The following is a 15,001-nucleotide window of genomic DNA, read 5'->3' as shown; positions in this document are numbered from 1 at the left end:
CAATTCACCACATTTCTCGCCAACTGAAGCTCCGAGGAAGATTGAAACATTGAGGCAAATCTGGAGGAGCGCCGGCGGTTCAGGGTGGGGGGGTGAACCGGCTTGCATTGCTTTCCTGGGCGAGGCTGCTGGGTTCGAGGCATTTTCCTCGGAGAAGGGCTGGGTTTGTGCCTCTTTCCTAGGAGGGGCTGATGGGTTTGTGCCTCTTTCCTAGGAGGGGCTGCTCGCTCGAGTTGTTGCCCTCGGAGAGGCTGATGGGTTTGTGCCTCTTTCCTAGGAGGGGCTGCTCGCTCGAGTTGTTGCCCTCGGAGAGGCTGATGGGTTTGTGCCTCTTTCCTAGGAGGGGCTGCTCGCTTGAGTTGTTGCCCTCGGAGAGGCTGATGGGTTTGTGCCTCTTTCCTAGGAGGGGTTGCTCGCTCGAGTTGTTGCCCTCGGAGAGGCTGATGGGTTTGTGCCTCTTTCCTAGGAGGGGCTGCTCGCTTGAGTTGTTGCCCTCGGAGAGGCTGATGGGTTTGTGCCTCTTTCCTAGGAGGGGCTGATGGGTTTGTGCCTCTTTCCTAGGAGGGGCTGTGGTTCGAGTCGCTTTCTTTGAAGGGGCCACTGGGTCTGGATGCTCTCGGACATGGCAGAGAAATTCTGAGATTTATGGATTGGACTGTAGTTCATGTTGGCCTCTTTCAGTTCCGTTTTCTTTTCACGTTCTTACCCATTCCCTCTTGTTGCGGATTGGCGGGCTGGGGCTTTGGTGATCTGTTTGTTTTTGTGTGACGGAGGGGGTTTGGGTTTGCAAGATTTTGATTGTTTTCCTTTTCAATGGGGGGAGACTGACATTTTTCTTTCAACTGTCTATACGGTTGTCTGCATTTGTTGGCTATCTGGAGAAGACAAATCTCAGAGCTGTACTCCGATAATACAATGAACCTTTGAGCTTGTTAACGTCACTCGTACCAGTGCCCGAGGTGACCGTTGCCCAGAAGCACTGACATGCACAGTGATGAAATGTTTTGAGAGGTTGGTGATGAAATATGTCAACTCCTGCCTGAGATGCAACTTGGATCCGCTCCAATTTGCCTGCCATCACAACAGGTCCGCAGCAGAAGCCCTCTCATTGGCTCTTCACTCAACCCGGGAACATCTGGATACAAACATGCAAACATCAGGATGCTCTTTATCAACAACAGTTCAGCATTCAATACCAACATCCCCTCGAAACTAACCAATAAGCTTCAAGACCTGGGATTCAATACCTCCTTGTGCAATCGGATCCTGGACTTTCTCACTTGCAGACCCCAGTCAGTTGGGATTGGCAACAACATCTCCACCACGATCTCCATCAGCACAGGTGAACCACAGGGCTGTGTGTTTAGCCCCCTGCTCGACTCACTTTGCACACATGATTGTGAGGCCAAGCACAGCAACAAGGCCATGTTCAAGTTTGCTGACAATACCACTGTCATTGGCCAAATCAAAGGTGGTGATGAATCAGCCTACAGGAGGGAGATTGCAAACCTGGCTGAGTGGGGTAATAGCAACAACCCCTCACTCAGTGTCAGCAAGACCAAGGAGCCGATGATTGGCTTCAGGAGGGGGAAATTGGAGGTCCATGAGCCAGTTATCATTGGAGGGTCAGAAACTTTAGATTCCCCAGTATTATTCCTGGGCAAAGCACACACGTGCTCTGAAGAAAGCACAGCTGAGCCTCCACTTCCTCAGGAGGTTGCGAAGATTCACCATGACAAACTTCTATGTGTGGCGGAGAGTATATAGACTGGCTGCATCACTGCCTGGTATGGAAACACCAATGCCCTTGAATGGAAAATCCTACAGAAACTAGTGAATAGGGCCCAGTCCATCACGGGTAAAGCCCTCCCCACCATTGAGCACATCTCCACAAGTGTTATAGCAGGAAAGCAGCATCCATCATCAGAGACCCCCACCACCCAGGACGTGCCCTCTTCTCATTGCTGCCATCAGGAAGAAGGTACAGGAGCCTCAGGACTCACACCACCAGAACAGTAACTATCCCTGAAACATCAGGCTCTTGAACCAAAGGGGATAACTACACTCAACTTCACTTGCCCCGTCATTGAAATGTTCCCACAACCTATGGACTTGCTTTCAGGGACTCCAAGTTGCACAAACTAAGGAGTTGGTTGTGGATGACAGGAGGACTGGAGACAGGTTAACCCCTACTGACATCAGTAGATCTGGGGTTGAGAGGGTGAACAAGCGTTGTTCCTCAGTATACACATCACCAAGGACCTCACGTGGTCTGTACACACCAGCTGTGAGGTGAAAAAGGCACAACAGCGCCTCTTTCACCTCAGAAGGTTGAAGAAGTTTGGTATGAGCCCCCAGATCCTAAGAACTTTTTACAGGGGCACAATTGAGAGCATCCTGACTGGCTGCATCACTGCCTGGTATGGGAACTGTACCTCCCTCAATCACAGGACCCTGCAGAGAGTGGTGCGGACAGCCCAGCACAACTGTAGTTGTAAACTTCCCATAATTCAGGACATTTACAAAGACAGGTGTGTAAAAAGGTCCTGTAGGATCATTGGGCATCTGAGTCACCCCAGCCACAAACTGCTCCCACTGCTACCATCCGGGAAGCAGTACCGCTGCATAAAAGCCAGGACCAAGTTCCAGGACAGCTTCTTCCAGCAGATGGATTAATTCATGCCGATACTATTGTATTACTATGTAATGTTGACTGTCCTGTTGTACATAATATTTATTACAAATTGCTATATTTTGCTCGTTTAGACAGAGACGTAACGTGAAGAATTTTACCTCAGTACACGAAGGATGTGTGTAATAAAGTCAATTCAATTCATGTTCTCGATATTAATTGCTTATTTATTTTTTGTATTTGCAGTGTGCCATTTGGTAATAAATACACTTTGAATTTGGATGAGAATAAACTTGACCTTGAACTTGACCTCCTTCTCAGGCCTGGTCACCCTGCTTGGCTGCAGGTAAGCGTGCCTCACACTCACCTGGCGGCTGCTGATGGACACTCGCCGTCACCAATCAGGTGCCTGGCCTGGCCGCTCCCATCCAATCAACTTTCAGCCGAGGCGGATCGAACCCAAGCCGCCTCCCGGCCCCGCGGGCCATTGTCTACGCTCTCAACATCACCCAATCGACGACGTAGTTAGCTGATGGACATTTGTCTAGTCCAATTGGCTTAGAAACTCGGTTATCAGCGCCGGAACACGGCTGCTGACTTGATTTGATGGACGGTTGATATCAGCGAATCAACTTTAACAGAGGCTGGTGGGCCGCCCCAGGGGAAAAATCAATCAATCACAGTTGCGCGTAATCACAAGACGGAATGCAGACTGTTATCCAATCAACAGATCAAACGTCACGGACCGATGACGATCGAATCGATTGGCATGAGGCTGACCAATCCCTTAGACCAAAACCGCCTTCCTGTTTGACAATCATAAAAAGAGAAAGAGTTGGACTCCCGGAGCAGACAGCCAATCGCCTTCAGAGAAGGCAAAGAGGCCGGGCCCTTGCCGAAGCAACCAATGAGTGTGGAGCGGTGCGAAAATCAGCCAATGGGCGAAGAACAGTGGGCGGGCGGGACAAACGGTAAGTGATGGGGTGAGAAACGAGAGCCGATTGGCGTAGAGGTGGCGGGGATGGAGTTCCGTTGCGAAATAGCCAATAGACGCCGAGGAGAGGGAGCCACGTGTTGCTGGGGACGGCCGTGCGGTTGTGAAGGCGGGTCTTTCGTGAAAATCTACCAATGAACGCAGTGAAGGCGGAGCGCAAAGCCAATGAGCTACGGGGAGGGGTGATAAGGCGGAGCCACGGCAGCTCTCGCGAGAGTAGACGTCGGCGGTAGTAGCGACTGGCGGCGGCACTAAGATGGCGGAGGCGGACTACGAGAACGGCGCCGAGGAGTCGCTGATAGAGGAGCCGCACCGCGGTCTGGATGAGTCCGGGGACGGCGCCGCCACGGACGGCCTGGACGACTCGGCGATGATCGAGGACCCGGTGGGCGGCGGGAAGAGGGGGTGGGGGGGAGGGTGTGGGAAACGTGCGGGCGCCCCAGCAACGGGAACAGCGGAGATGGGGGGGGGGGGGGGGAGTGTCACGTGTTGTGACCTTGACGTCAGCCGTGGGGCGGGCCAATATAGCGCCCAGGTCATGGTGGGGTGGGGGGGGTCCAAGTGGGGTCACGTGGTCGGGAGCCCAACTTTTCTGCCATTAAGGGGATGGGCGAGCTAATTGGAGGGGGTAAAGGGTGACGAGACGGGGGGTAAATCAGGTTGTAATATGGGAGTGGGTTGGGTGTGACAGGGTGGGGTACGGGGAGATGGTTGAAGGGGAAAGGTGTATTTTTGGGTATCAAGTTATGGGGCAAGTTAGGAGGGGGATGGTGAGTGGGAACTGGGCACAGTGTGGAAGGCTCTTTTTAACTTTCCCTTCACTGCCTCTTCAAAAACCCTGACCCCGAACCCTCCAATCCTGATCACTGCCTCTTCCCGCCCCTCCCAGGAGCTGGAGGCCATCAAGGCCCGGGTGCGGGAAATGGAGGAGGAGGCGGAGAAGCTGAAGGAACTGCAGAATGAAGTGGAGAAACAGATGAACATGAGCCCACCACCTTGTAAGTGCCCCCTCCCAAAAACCCTTTCCTCCCCGTTTGCCCCCACCACCCCCCAACTACGCAGTGTGGGTGAACACTTCCCCTTACACACCCACACAGGATTCTGTCTCACCCAGCGTGGTCAGTGAGGAAGCTGCAGTGGACGATCCACCCCAGTGGACCTGCCCCTTGCATCTCCTTGACCATCCACACCCTTCTGTCTGTCTGCAAGAACCCCCAGCCCTGGTGAGGCCACACTGCGAATACCGTGTGCAGTTTCAGTCACCAACACGACAAGCTATGTGTGGCTGTGCTGGAGAGCCTACAGGGGAGATTCCTGAGGCAGTTGTGTTGGGCTTGCCCTTTTCTCACGATACAGGGGGGGTGGAGGGGCAGATAGTGTTGACAAAGCAGGCGGGGTGTTTGCAAAAGCACTTGAACAGATTAGGAGAGTTGGCAAAGGTGTGGCGGAAGGAATGTAGTGTCAGTAAGTGTGGTCTTGCACCTTAGTCGAAGGAATAACGGTGCAGACTGCTTTCTAAGTTCAAAATACAGGATAGTTTAATGTCATTTCCAGTACACGAGTGTAAAGGAGAACAAAATAATTGTTACTTCTGATCTAGTGCAGCGCAAAAAGACAATAATAAACAGTAAATATAAATACATAAAACATAGATCATATGTTAATTTATGGTTGTGTTAGGCACAGGAGTATCTGTACATAAGGTGAATTTGACAGGAAATGATAAAGTAGTGGTGATGCGGGGGGTTGTGGAGGAGTGGGTTAGTAGGGGGAGACGTTCATCAGCCTTACTGCCTGGGCAAAGTAGTTGTTTTTGAGTGTGGTGGCCCTGGAATGAGTGGTATGCCACCTCCTTCCTGATGGGGGTGGCACTTCAATGAGCTGGAGGTGTGGGATCCTTCGTGGTGTTGCTGGCTTTTCTCCAGCACCTCGATGGCAGGCGGGCTGGTGCCAGTGACGCAGCGGGTGTAATGACTACCCGTTTCTGTGCCTCGCAATGATGCAGCAGGTCGATGCTGTCTGCAGAAAGATGTCAGTGTAGATGTGGGTTCATCTTGGATATGCAAAGGGACTTTGGAGTCCTGGTACAGTATTCCCTAAAGGTTCGGGATGCAATGTTAGCATTCATTTTCATAGGGCTAGAATGTAAAACCACTGATGTAACACTGAGGCTTTAAAAGACCGTAAGAACAAAATTAGGCCATTTGGCTCATTGACGCTGCTCTGGCTTTCTGCCATGGCTGGTTTCTTTTCCCCCTCAATGCCATTCCGCTGCCTTCTCCCCATAACCAGGGATGCCTTTACCAATCAAGAACCTATATACTTGTAAAGAATTCCACAAACTTGCCACCCTCTGGCTAAAGAAATTTCCTCCTCAGCTCTATTCTGACGCTGTCCCCTCAGGTCTGAGACTCCTCTATAGGAAACAGCCTCTCCAAATCTACGTCTTTAAATATTTGATAGATTTCTGAGATCACCCCCCCCCCCCCCCCCACACACACCTTTGACATTCTGCTCAACTCCAGCGAGTACGGACCCAGAGCCGTCTAGCATACAGTTCACCCTTTCATCCTTTCATTCCCGGGTTAATTCTTGGGCCGTGTCCAATGCCGGTACATCCTTTCTCAAGTGTGGTCTGCCCAGAGCTTTATAAAACCTCAGCATTAGGTCCATGCTTGGTGAATGCTAACACTGTATTTGCATTCCTTTCCACTGACTCACCCTGCAGGCTAGTCTTTATGGAATCCTGCACTAGGCTTTGATCAGACCGCAGTTAACGGTAAGGGTGGCAGGGTGCTCCTTCCCTTTGCTAGCCTGGAGGTCACCTTTGGGTAACGTTGTAGCCCCCAACCACAATCAAGGTCACTGGGAGCAGGGGGGTGCGTGTCTCAAGTCCTGGCTATGTGACTGCTGGCAACAGGCAGACAATCTCTTCAGAGTATTGATAATGGCTGGGGTCACCCGTCTGGTAAAGACACTGTCCAGAAAAGGCATTGACAAACCACCTCTGTAGAAAGAACAGTCAAGGTCAAAGCCATGATCGGCCGCATCACGCGTCGTGGCATACTGAATAAATATTAAGGGTTACTGGGTGTCTAGGGAGAGAATAGTTTCCCTTAAAGGAAATGGGGAAGATTTTAAATCAGCGGCTGTCTTCACTTTTACTGTGGAAGAAACAACTGAAGCTCAGGAAGTGAGGGTGATGCCTTGGACAGGACGGACTGTTGCAGCTCCAGAAAACTGGTTGGGCTGCACTTGGAGTGTTGTGTTCAGTTCTGGTTGCCTCAGTACAGGATGGAGAGAGATGTGGAGATCGACCGGGATGCTGTTTCAGTGGGCTCGGGCTTCTCGCTGTGGAGCAGAGGAAGATGAGAGTTGATGTGATGGAGGGGTACGAGATGATGAAGGGACAATGCCTTTTGTTGCAGGGCTTTTGACCTGATTGGTTTTCTTAGTCTCGTGTACATGGAGACGTGCAGTGAAGTACTTCGTTAACACCGTCTGAGCCTTGTGCTGATCTGTGAGGTTGCCTGTCTTCTGATACCAATAGCTAGCCCACAGATCCTGATTCCTAACCCTGACTGTTGTGGAATGTGGGAGGAAACCCACACGGTCACAGGGAAGAGCTACAAAATGCTTACACTGTGCTGGGAATTGATCTCTGATCGGTGATCACATTAGCCGATTTGCTACAGTGCTGCCCCAATGCCAAATACCACCAGAGGACATTCTCTTAAGGTGACTGGAGGTTAGAGGGAGCATGTCAGGTACGCGGGTGAGTGCATGGAATGCAGGGTTGGGAGTGTTGGTAGAGGCAGATGTGTTTGGGACACTTGGTGAGGGTCGACCATGGTGGTTGTGTCCTAGCTGTATGATATGGAGAGTGAGCTGTTGCCCTCGCCGCAAACGCCCTTTCTCCACGCAACTGGTGAACCCAAAGGAACGGCAGAGACCGATACAGGTTGGCACCAGGAGTGGTCAGTCGGTGTTGAACAAAATGTAGGACTGCCTTGGAGACTCCAGCTCAGGACTTCTCTCGGGGTTCACTACCAACTCCTTCCCCGTGAGTGGGTCTGGCCGCAAGGCAGCGGAGGTTTGAGATCAGAGTTTCCCTTCCTACTATGGCTGACGAGCCCCTTCTGCCCAAAGAGACTGGTTTTAAGGAGCCAGGAACCCACCTTTGCCCCCCCCCCCCCCCCTGTCAGTAGAAACAGTTCTGCCAAGCTTAGTAGCTAAGCCCCCCGTGAAGGCCAGGAACTGGAGCTGGTTGTCAGAGGCTATTTGAGGAGCATGCTGTTGGGAGCATTTAATAGGCAGTGGGAGCTTGTCCCCATTGCCTCTCCCAGCTATAACAACCTTAAGGAACCAACTCTTAGATAGATAGGATGAAAGAAGAGTGGAGGGTTATGTGGGAGATAGATCTTGGAGTAGGTTAAGATCAAGTTTAATCCTTCAGGTTAAAATTCTGGCACATACTGTGGGCCGAAGGGCCTGTTCTAATACTAGCGGTGTTTAAAAGCCATCCAGATCGCTGCATGGCCAGGAGCTTCCGAGGACGCAGGTAGAAACATAGAAAAGAGGTTCAGGAGTAGGCCATTCGGCCCTTCGAGCCTGCACCGCCATTCAGTATGATCATGGCTCAGAACCTTGTACCTGCCTTCTCCCCATATCCCCGATCCCCTTAGCCACACGGGCCATATCTAACTTACTCTTAAATATAGCCAATGAACTGGCCTCAGCTGTTTCCTGTGGCAGAGAATTCCACAGATACGCCACTCTCTGTGTGAAGAAGTTTCTCCTCATCTCAGTCCTAAAAGGCTTCCCCTTTATCCTTAAACTGTGACCCCTCGTTCTGGTAGATGAGACAAGCTTGCAAGGCAGCTCAGTCAGCAGGGGCCTGTTTCTGTGACTCTACCCTTGTCCCCACAGTCCTACTCACCGGCCCCACTCATCTCGTCCTCCTCTCTTACAGCTGGTCCTGTCATCATGTCGGTGGAGGAGCGGATGGAAGCGGACGCACGGTCCATTTACGTTGGTAACGTGAGTACAGCCTCCCTACTCCCCGCGGCTTGCACCATTCGACCCTACTTCACCATTCCCTCTGAGCTGTGCTGGAGGAACTCAGCAGGTCTGGCAGCATCCGTAGAAGGAAGCAGTCGATATTTTGTGCAGCTGCACAGTAACTGTAATGATCTCACACATGTAGCCTCTATTGTGCAGCTGGGGTTTTCTTTTGTATAAGAGCTATGGGTAACCCTAGGTAATTTCTAAAGTAAGTACATTTTCCGGCACAGCATTGTGGGCCGAAGTTTTCTATGTAGTTAGTTATTAATGAATATAATGCATACACTTTTTAATAAACAAACAAACAACAAATGAAACATTTTAGAGCTTCAGAGATCTTCATTGTCAGTGTTTCAAGTTACAATACTGTTTAAAAATTGTTATGATAAATACAGAATGGAAGTCGGCAGCTCATTGTTAATGAACTTCTGGCTTGCTGAACACCGACGCCATCTAGTCAAAACATTTTACTTTTGCCACTGTGCCCAGCAGTTGTTCTGAATTCCTGACATTTACTTATGTTGTAAGTTGTGGTTTGTGTTTGACGTGTATGGTACAAAAAAAACATTTAAAGCACTGTGCAGGGTACAGACAGCGTAAAAAAAATTTCCTGCTCAGAGCAATGGTTTGTCAGTGCAGCTGGAAAAACAAGCAGAGGGAGAATTTGCCCTACTTCCACCCCCCCCCCCCACCTGCCCCCCAATGTGGTGCTTCTATGACTGAATTACAACTGAGTCACACAGAAGCTTTCACTGGGAAATACAAAAGCAAAGTTCCAACACATCATTCTCTGCGACTTCTGTAATCTCCAAAGGGATCTTTCATTAAAAGAAGTGGCAGTGTGATGAGGATGTTAGGAGAATTCAGGGTGACTTGGATAGGCTGGCTGAGTGGGCAGATACTTGGCAGATGACGTTTAATGTGAATAAGTGTGAGGTTATCCACTTTGGGAGTAAGAACAGGAAGGCAGATTATTATCTGAATGGTGCAGAGTTAGGTAAGGGAAGAATCACAGATCTAGGAGTACTTGTTCATCAGTCACTGAAGGTGAATGAGCAAGTACAGCAGGCAGTGAAGAAGGCTAATGGAATGTTGGCCTTTATTACAAAGGGAATTGAGTACAAGAGCAAGGAAATCCTTTTGCATTTGTACAGGGCCCTGGTGAGACCACACCTGGAGTATTGTGTACAGTTTTGGTCTCCAGGGTTAAGGAAGGACATCCTGGCTGTAGAGGAAGTGCAGCGTAGATTCACAAGGTTAATTCCTGGGATGTCAGGACTGCCTTACGCAGAGAGGTTAGAGAGACTGGGCTTGTACACGCTGGAATTTAGGAGATTGAGAGGGGATCTGATTGCAACATATAAGATTATTAAGGGATTGGATAAGATAGAGGCAGGAAATATGTTCCAGATGCTGGGAGAATCCAGTACCAGAGAGCATGGTTTGAGAATAAGGGGTAGGTCATTTAGGGCAGAGTTAAGGAAAAACTTCTTCTCCCAGAGAGTTGTGGGGGTGTGGAATGGACTGCCTCGGAAGGCAGTGGAGGCCAATTCTCTGGATGCTTTCAAGAAGGAGCTAGATAGGTATCTTATGGATAGGGGAATCAAGGAATATGGGGACAAGGAAGGAACCGGGTATTGATAGGTGATCAGCCATGATCTCAGAATGGCGATGCAGGCTAGAAGGGCCGAATGGTCTACTTCTGCACCTATTGTCTATTAAACACATCTTTACTTCCATTCCCCCTCGCTTCCCACTGGGATTGCTCCATCTGTGATTTCCTAGTCCATTCATCCCTCCCCGCTAACCTTCCTCCCTTGCTTCCATTCAGTGCCCCACACAGTCCTTCCAGCTGAGACATTTCACCTGTGAACGTGCTGGGGTTGTCGATTGTATCTGGTGCTCCTAATGCAGCTGTCTCCGAGACCGGTTGTAAACTTGGGGAGCTAGCTGATCACCAGGCTGTCCTCCTTCCCCTCCCACACCTTTTTATTTTGCTGTTTCCCCCTTCCCTTCTAATCCCGAAGTAGGGTCTCAGCCCACAACATCGACAGTTTATTTCTGTGGATGCTGAGTTCCTTCAGCGTTTTGTGTGTGCTGCATTCAATACTGTGTTCGAAAAGCACAAGCTCCAGGCTCCCAGACGATCCCTTTTTTGATGCTCTGTTGAGGGATGGGTTCACAGCTGACCGGGACACACCTGTCGTGAGCTGTGCATTAACTGGCAGGGGCACACCTTCAACAGCGTGTTAACGGCAGCGCCCTTTGAGAAATCCCGCAGACGCTGGAACTCAGCATCCACAGAGGGCAATGAACAGTTGATGTTCAGCAACAGCTCGTATTCTGTGAGGGTAGCCTCCGAACCAGCGGCGTGAGCATTGATTTCTCCAACTTCACCACCCCTCCCAATTTTCTCCTTTTCTGTTTCCCATTCTGGTTCCCCTCACACCCACCCATCATGTCCCTCTGGTTCATCTCCTCTTTCTTCCGTTATCTGCTGTTGTCTTCCGATAGATTCCTCCTTCATCCCTTTATCGCTGGTCTCATCTTTCATCTTCCTGCCCACCCACCCCCCCACTTTATTCTGGCTTCTTTCCCTTTCATAGATGCTGCCTGACCTGTTGAGTTCCTCCAGGGTTTGGTGTGTGTGTTGCTCCGGAACTTTTCGTCTGTTGTTTGTAAGACAGTGGAGCAGAATTAGGCCGTTTGGCCCATCTTCTCCCCCTGTGTAGTTTCAATAGAACGGGATTAGAACGTCCCACACCCAGTGAATGGCTTCACCAGCGCAAAGCATCTGTTGGAAGTTAAATCGTGCCCGGGTTTTATTTCCTGAAGGCTGGTTATCATATTTGTGCAACCACAGTGTCACAAATCTGGAATGACTGTACTGGCCTACCTTCCCCTCTGCCCCATCTACACGCTGCACCTCCGCCCGTTATGTGTTAAGCACAGCCTTTCGTCTGTCCCACTTCCCCCTGTAGGCGGCCATGTTCTTCCTCTCCCTTTCGTTCTGTGCTGACCGCCGCTTCCCCCTCCCTCCGCCAGGTGGACTACGGGGCAACAGCAGAGGAGTTGGAGGCTCACTTCCATGGCTGTGGTTCCGTCAACAGAGTGACCATCCTGTGTGACAAGTTCACCGGGCACCCCAAGGGGTGAGTGACAGCGCTGGGCGGAGGGAGAGGGGGGAATGGGAGCGAGGAGGGCTCCAGGGAGGGGAGAGAGGCCTCTCCTTGCCCTTCTTACCTCTGTTCTCTCTCACCCACCCATAGCTTTGCCTACATCGAGTTCTCAGACAAGGAGTCCGTGCGGACGGCCATGGCACTGGACGACTCCCTCTTCAGAGGCCGACAGATCAAGGTGAGGGGGTGGGGAGGGTGCATCCCTCACATTCACACGGCTCAGCTAGGCACCCCACCCTCCCCGTGTCTCTGCTGCAATCGGAATTGGTTTCTTATTGTGACTTGTACCCAGATACCATGAAGAGTTTTGTCTTGCACATTCCCACCGTTCAGATTCGTACAGTGCGTGTTGAGGTAGAACAAGGGGAAGCAGAGTGCAGAGTGACGTTTGACGACTACAGAAAAAGTCCGGTGCAGGCAGAGAATAAGGTGCAAGATCATAATGAGGTAGACAGTGTGGTCTTATTGTTGAATATTCTGATAACAGCAGGGTAGAAAACTCCGTCAGCCTGCTGGTGTGTGCTTTGTGCTGACCCTTGGATCAACTCCAAGATCACATCCTGCGTTTTTCTTTCAGCCGCCAGCACAGCAGTGTCGCGGTTAGCACGGCGTTTCACAGTTCAATCCCAGCTCTGCCAGTCTCAGGAGTTTGTGGGTTTCCTTCTGCAACCCAGACGTGCTGGTCAGTAAGTTAATTGGTCACGATGGTTAGATAGGTAGGTTGCTGGCCAGTGTGGCTGATCGGGCTGGAAGGGCCTGTTCTGTTCTGTATCTCTAAGTGCTCCAGCACCACCCCTGGCAGAGTGTTCCATGCACACCACTGTGTTTTACAAGAAGCTACCCCTGACATCCCCCTCCACGTTTCTCCGTTCACCTTCACTCGTACATGAGCCCTTTGCTCCCTGGGGAGATGGCACTGGCTATCCGCTCTTGCCTCTCATCCTTCACTCTAAAGTTCCTCAGCCTTTCCTCGTAAGATAGGCAACACCCTGGTAAATCTCCTCTGCACCCTCTCTAAAGCTTCCATGTCCTCCCTTTGTGAGGGGACCAGAACTGAGCACTGTATTCCAAGGGTGGTCTAACCAGAGGTTTGCAATGTGACCTTGCGACTCTTCAAACTCGACCTTTGAAGACCAACACAGGCTGAGCTTTCTCAGTTACCCTATCAACTTGCACGGCATCATGTACAACCCTGAAATCCGTTCTACTCAAAAATATCTGAACTGCCCAACTGGGGCGTTCAGCTGGTCTGCAGAAGACAGCAAACTGCAAATGCAAAAAGCAACAATGGTAAGTAAGCAGTAAATATTGAGAACCTGAGATGAAGAGCCCTTGCAGGTGAGCCCACAGGTTTGTGGTGATTGGGTGAGTTTGGTTCCTGAACCTGGTGGTGAGTCCCGGAGCTCCTGTGGGCAGCAACAGGAAGAGATCATGACCAGTGTGGAGAGGGTGATGGGTGCTGTCTTCCTACAGTAGAGTTTCATGTAGATGTGCTCAGCGTCTGGGAGGGCTGTACCCATGACGGGCTGGGCCGAATCGTAGGATATCTGCGGATCGATCTCGTGTTTTGTACAGATTAAAGGAGAAGCTTGCTCGTGGCGGCTTCACAGACGCGTAGTATCGGGCGAGCAGGGTTCACAAGGAAAGTGTAAACTAAACATAAATGATGCACAATTTTTACAAGAACACTGGGCAGAAATGACCGTCACTAGTTGCTGTAACGAGCATGTTGGCTCAGGAACAGAATGGTTGAAGGGAAGCAGCTGTTCCTGGTGTCCTCCCCCCACCCCGGCGACTCTCTGACCCTCACCCTCCCTGTGTCTCTCAGGTGGTGTTGAAGAGGACGAACCGCCCGGGGATCAGTACCACAGACCGAGGTTGGCCGCGCTCCCGGTTCCGGGCCAGGGCCAGCTACTCCAGCAGAGCCCGTTTCTACAGTGGATATGTCCCCCGGCCCCGGGGCAGGGCCTTCAGGTCTGGGGCATGCAGGGGACGGGGCCTGTGTCTGGGGCGAGGGGTTGAGCTCTTTGAGCAGGGGTAGTTGCTCGAGGCAAGGGGCAGTGTTTTTTTTGGGGGGGGGGGGCTGAGGTCTCCGAGGAGCTGAGTGGGAGGAGTGGACACCCCTGTTCTCCACGATGGTCAGAACAGAGGTGAGATGACGAGGAACTCTCCTGAGCCCCATAATCTATCCCACTGACTGTCCTCTTTCCCCCCCCCCCCCCCCAACGCTTCTCCTGTTAGCGATCTTGCAGCACGACTGTGGTCTGACTGGAAGTGTTCTGACAGCAGGAACACCTGGGGAAGATCTTCCCCCTCCCCCTCAGTCCAGGGAGCGAGGGCTCCACTTATTCCCCTCCGGAACGACAGGGGGCACTGTTCAGCACGGTCCTGCCGATTCCGAATGAGTGTCGCTGGGGCTGACTCCTGCTTCCGGGAGTGTGCTCGGGGTCTGAAGAGACCGATAGTGACGTGGTTTCCGGGAAGGCTTGCCGCTGTGAAATGCGGCAGGTTGGCCGGGGGAGATGGAGGCTGGGAGATAGATCAAAGTCATGGGGGAGGAGCCCCTGTGGCCTGTGACATGTTGGGACATGGAGTCCGAAGCCCCCCCCCCACCCATCCTAGAACAGATTGGGAGGGAGGGGAGAGAGAGTCCGAAGGCACCCCACCCCCTCCTCTTTTATCTCGCCTGATTGTCGACGTTCTGTATGCAGACTAATGAGTTACCTCTCTCTTTTACAGGGGACGAGGGCGAGCTTCATCCTGGTACTCCCCTTACTAATCCTATGGAGAAATGTTCCCCCCCTCCTCCACCTCCCCTCTCCCTATCCCCCCCCCATCCTTCCCCTCACTCCCTTCAGGAAAAAAAGTCCCAAAAGATTTAAAAAAAGAACAAGAAAATTAAAGAAAAGAAGAAAAAAAAATGAAAAGAAGAAAAAAAAATACAAATATATATTAAAAAAAGCCGAGAGGCAGAGGCCGGGGTGGAGCCCCGCCAGGGGAGTGTATTAGTGGTGACAGTATTGGTAAGGTGTCGTTGGGCTCCTTCAACCTCCTATTTACACTGACATCGGTTTGCTTTTGGGACAAGGCCGTTTTTTTAACTTCTTATTTCTCCTCCCCCTGTGAGGCTAC

At 51.3% G+C, this 15,001-nt stretch overlaps 1 protein-coding gene across 1 annotated transcript; it reads left to right on the top strand.

The window, feature by feature from the left end:
* Nucleotides 1–3,840: 3,840 nt before the first annotated feature.
* pabpn1 (poly(A) binding protein, nuclear 1) lies at nucleotides 3,841–14,985 on the top strand. Its single transcript, XM_059950746.1, has 7 exons — nucleotides 3,841–4,011; nucleotides 4,516–4,624; nucleotides 8,599–8,666; nucleotides 11,736–11,842; nucleotides 11,960–12,047; nucleotides 13,698–13,843; nucleotides 14,609–14,985. The coding sequence occupies exons 1-7, from the start codon at nucleotides 3,883–3,885 to the stop codon at nucleotides 14,646–14,648; spliced, it is 687 nt and encodes a 228-aa protein (XP_059806729.1). The 5' UTR covers nucleotides 3,841–3,882; the 3' UTR covers nucleotides 14,649–14,985.
* The last annotated feature ends 16 nt before the right edge of the window (nucleotides 14,986–15,001 follow it).

Source organism: Hypanus sabinus, chromosome 26, assembly GCF_030144855.1.
Source record: "Hypanus sabinus isolate sHypSab1 chromosome 26, sHypSab1.hap1, whole genome shotgun sequence".
In the NCBI taxonomy this organism is placed as follows: Eukaryota; Metazoa; Chordata; class Chondrichthyes; order Myliobatiformes; family Dasyatidae; genus Hypanus; species Hypanus sabinus.
Note: the sequence above shows the minus strand (reverse complement) of the source record. Positions and strands in the feature narration are given on the sequence as shown.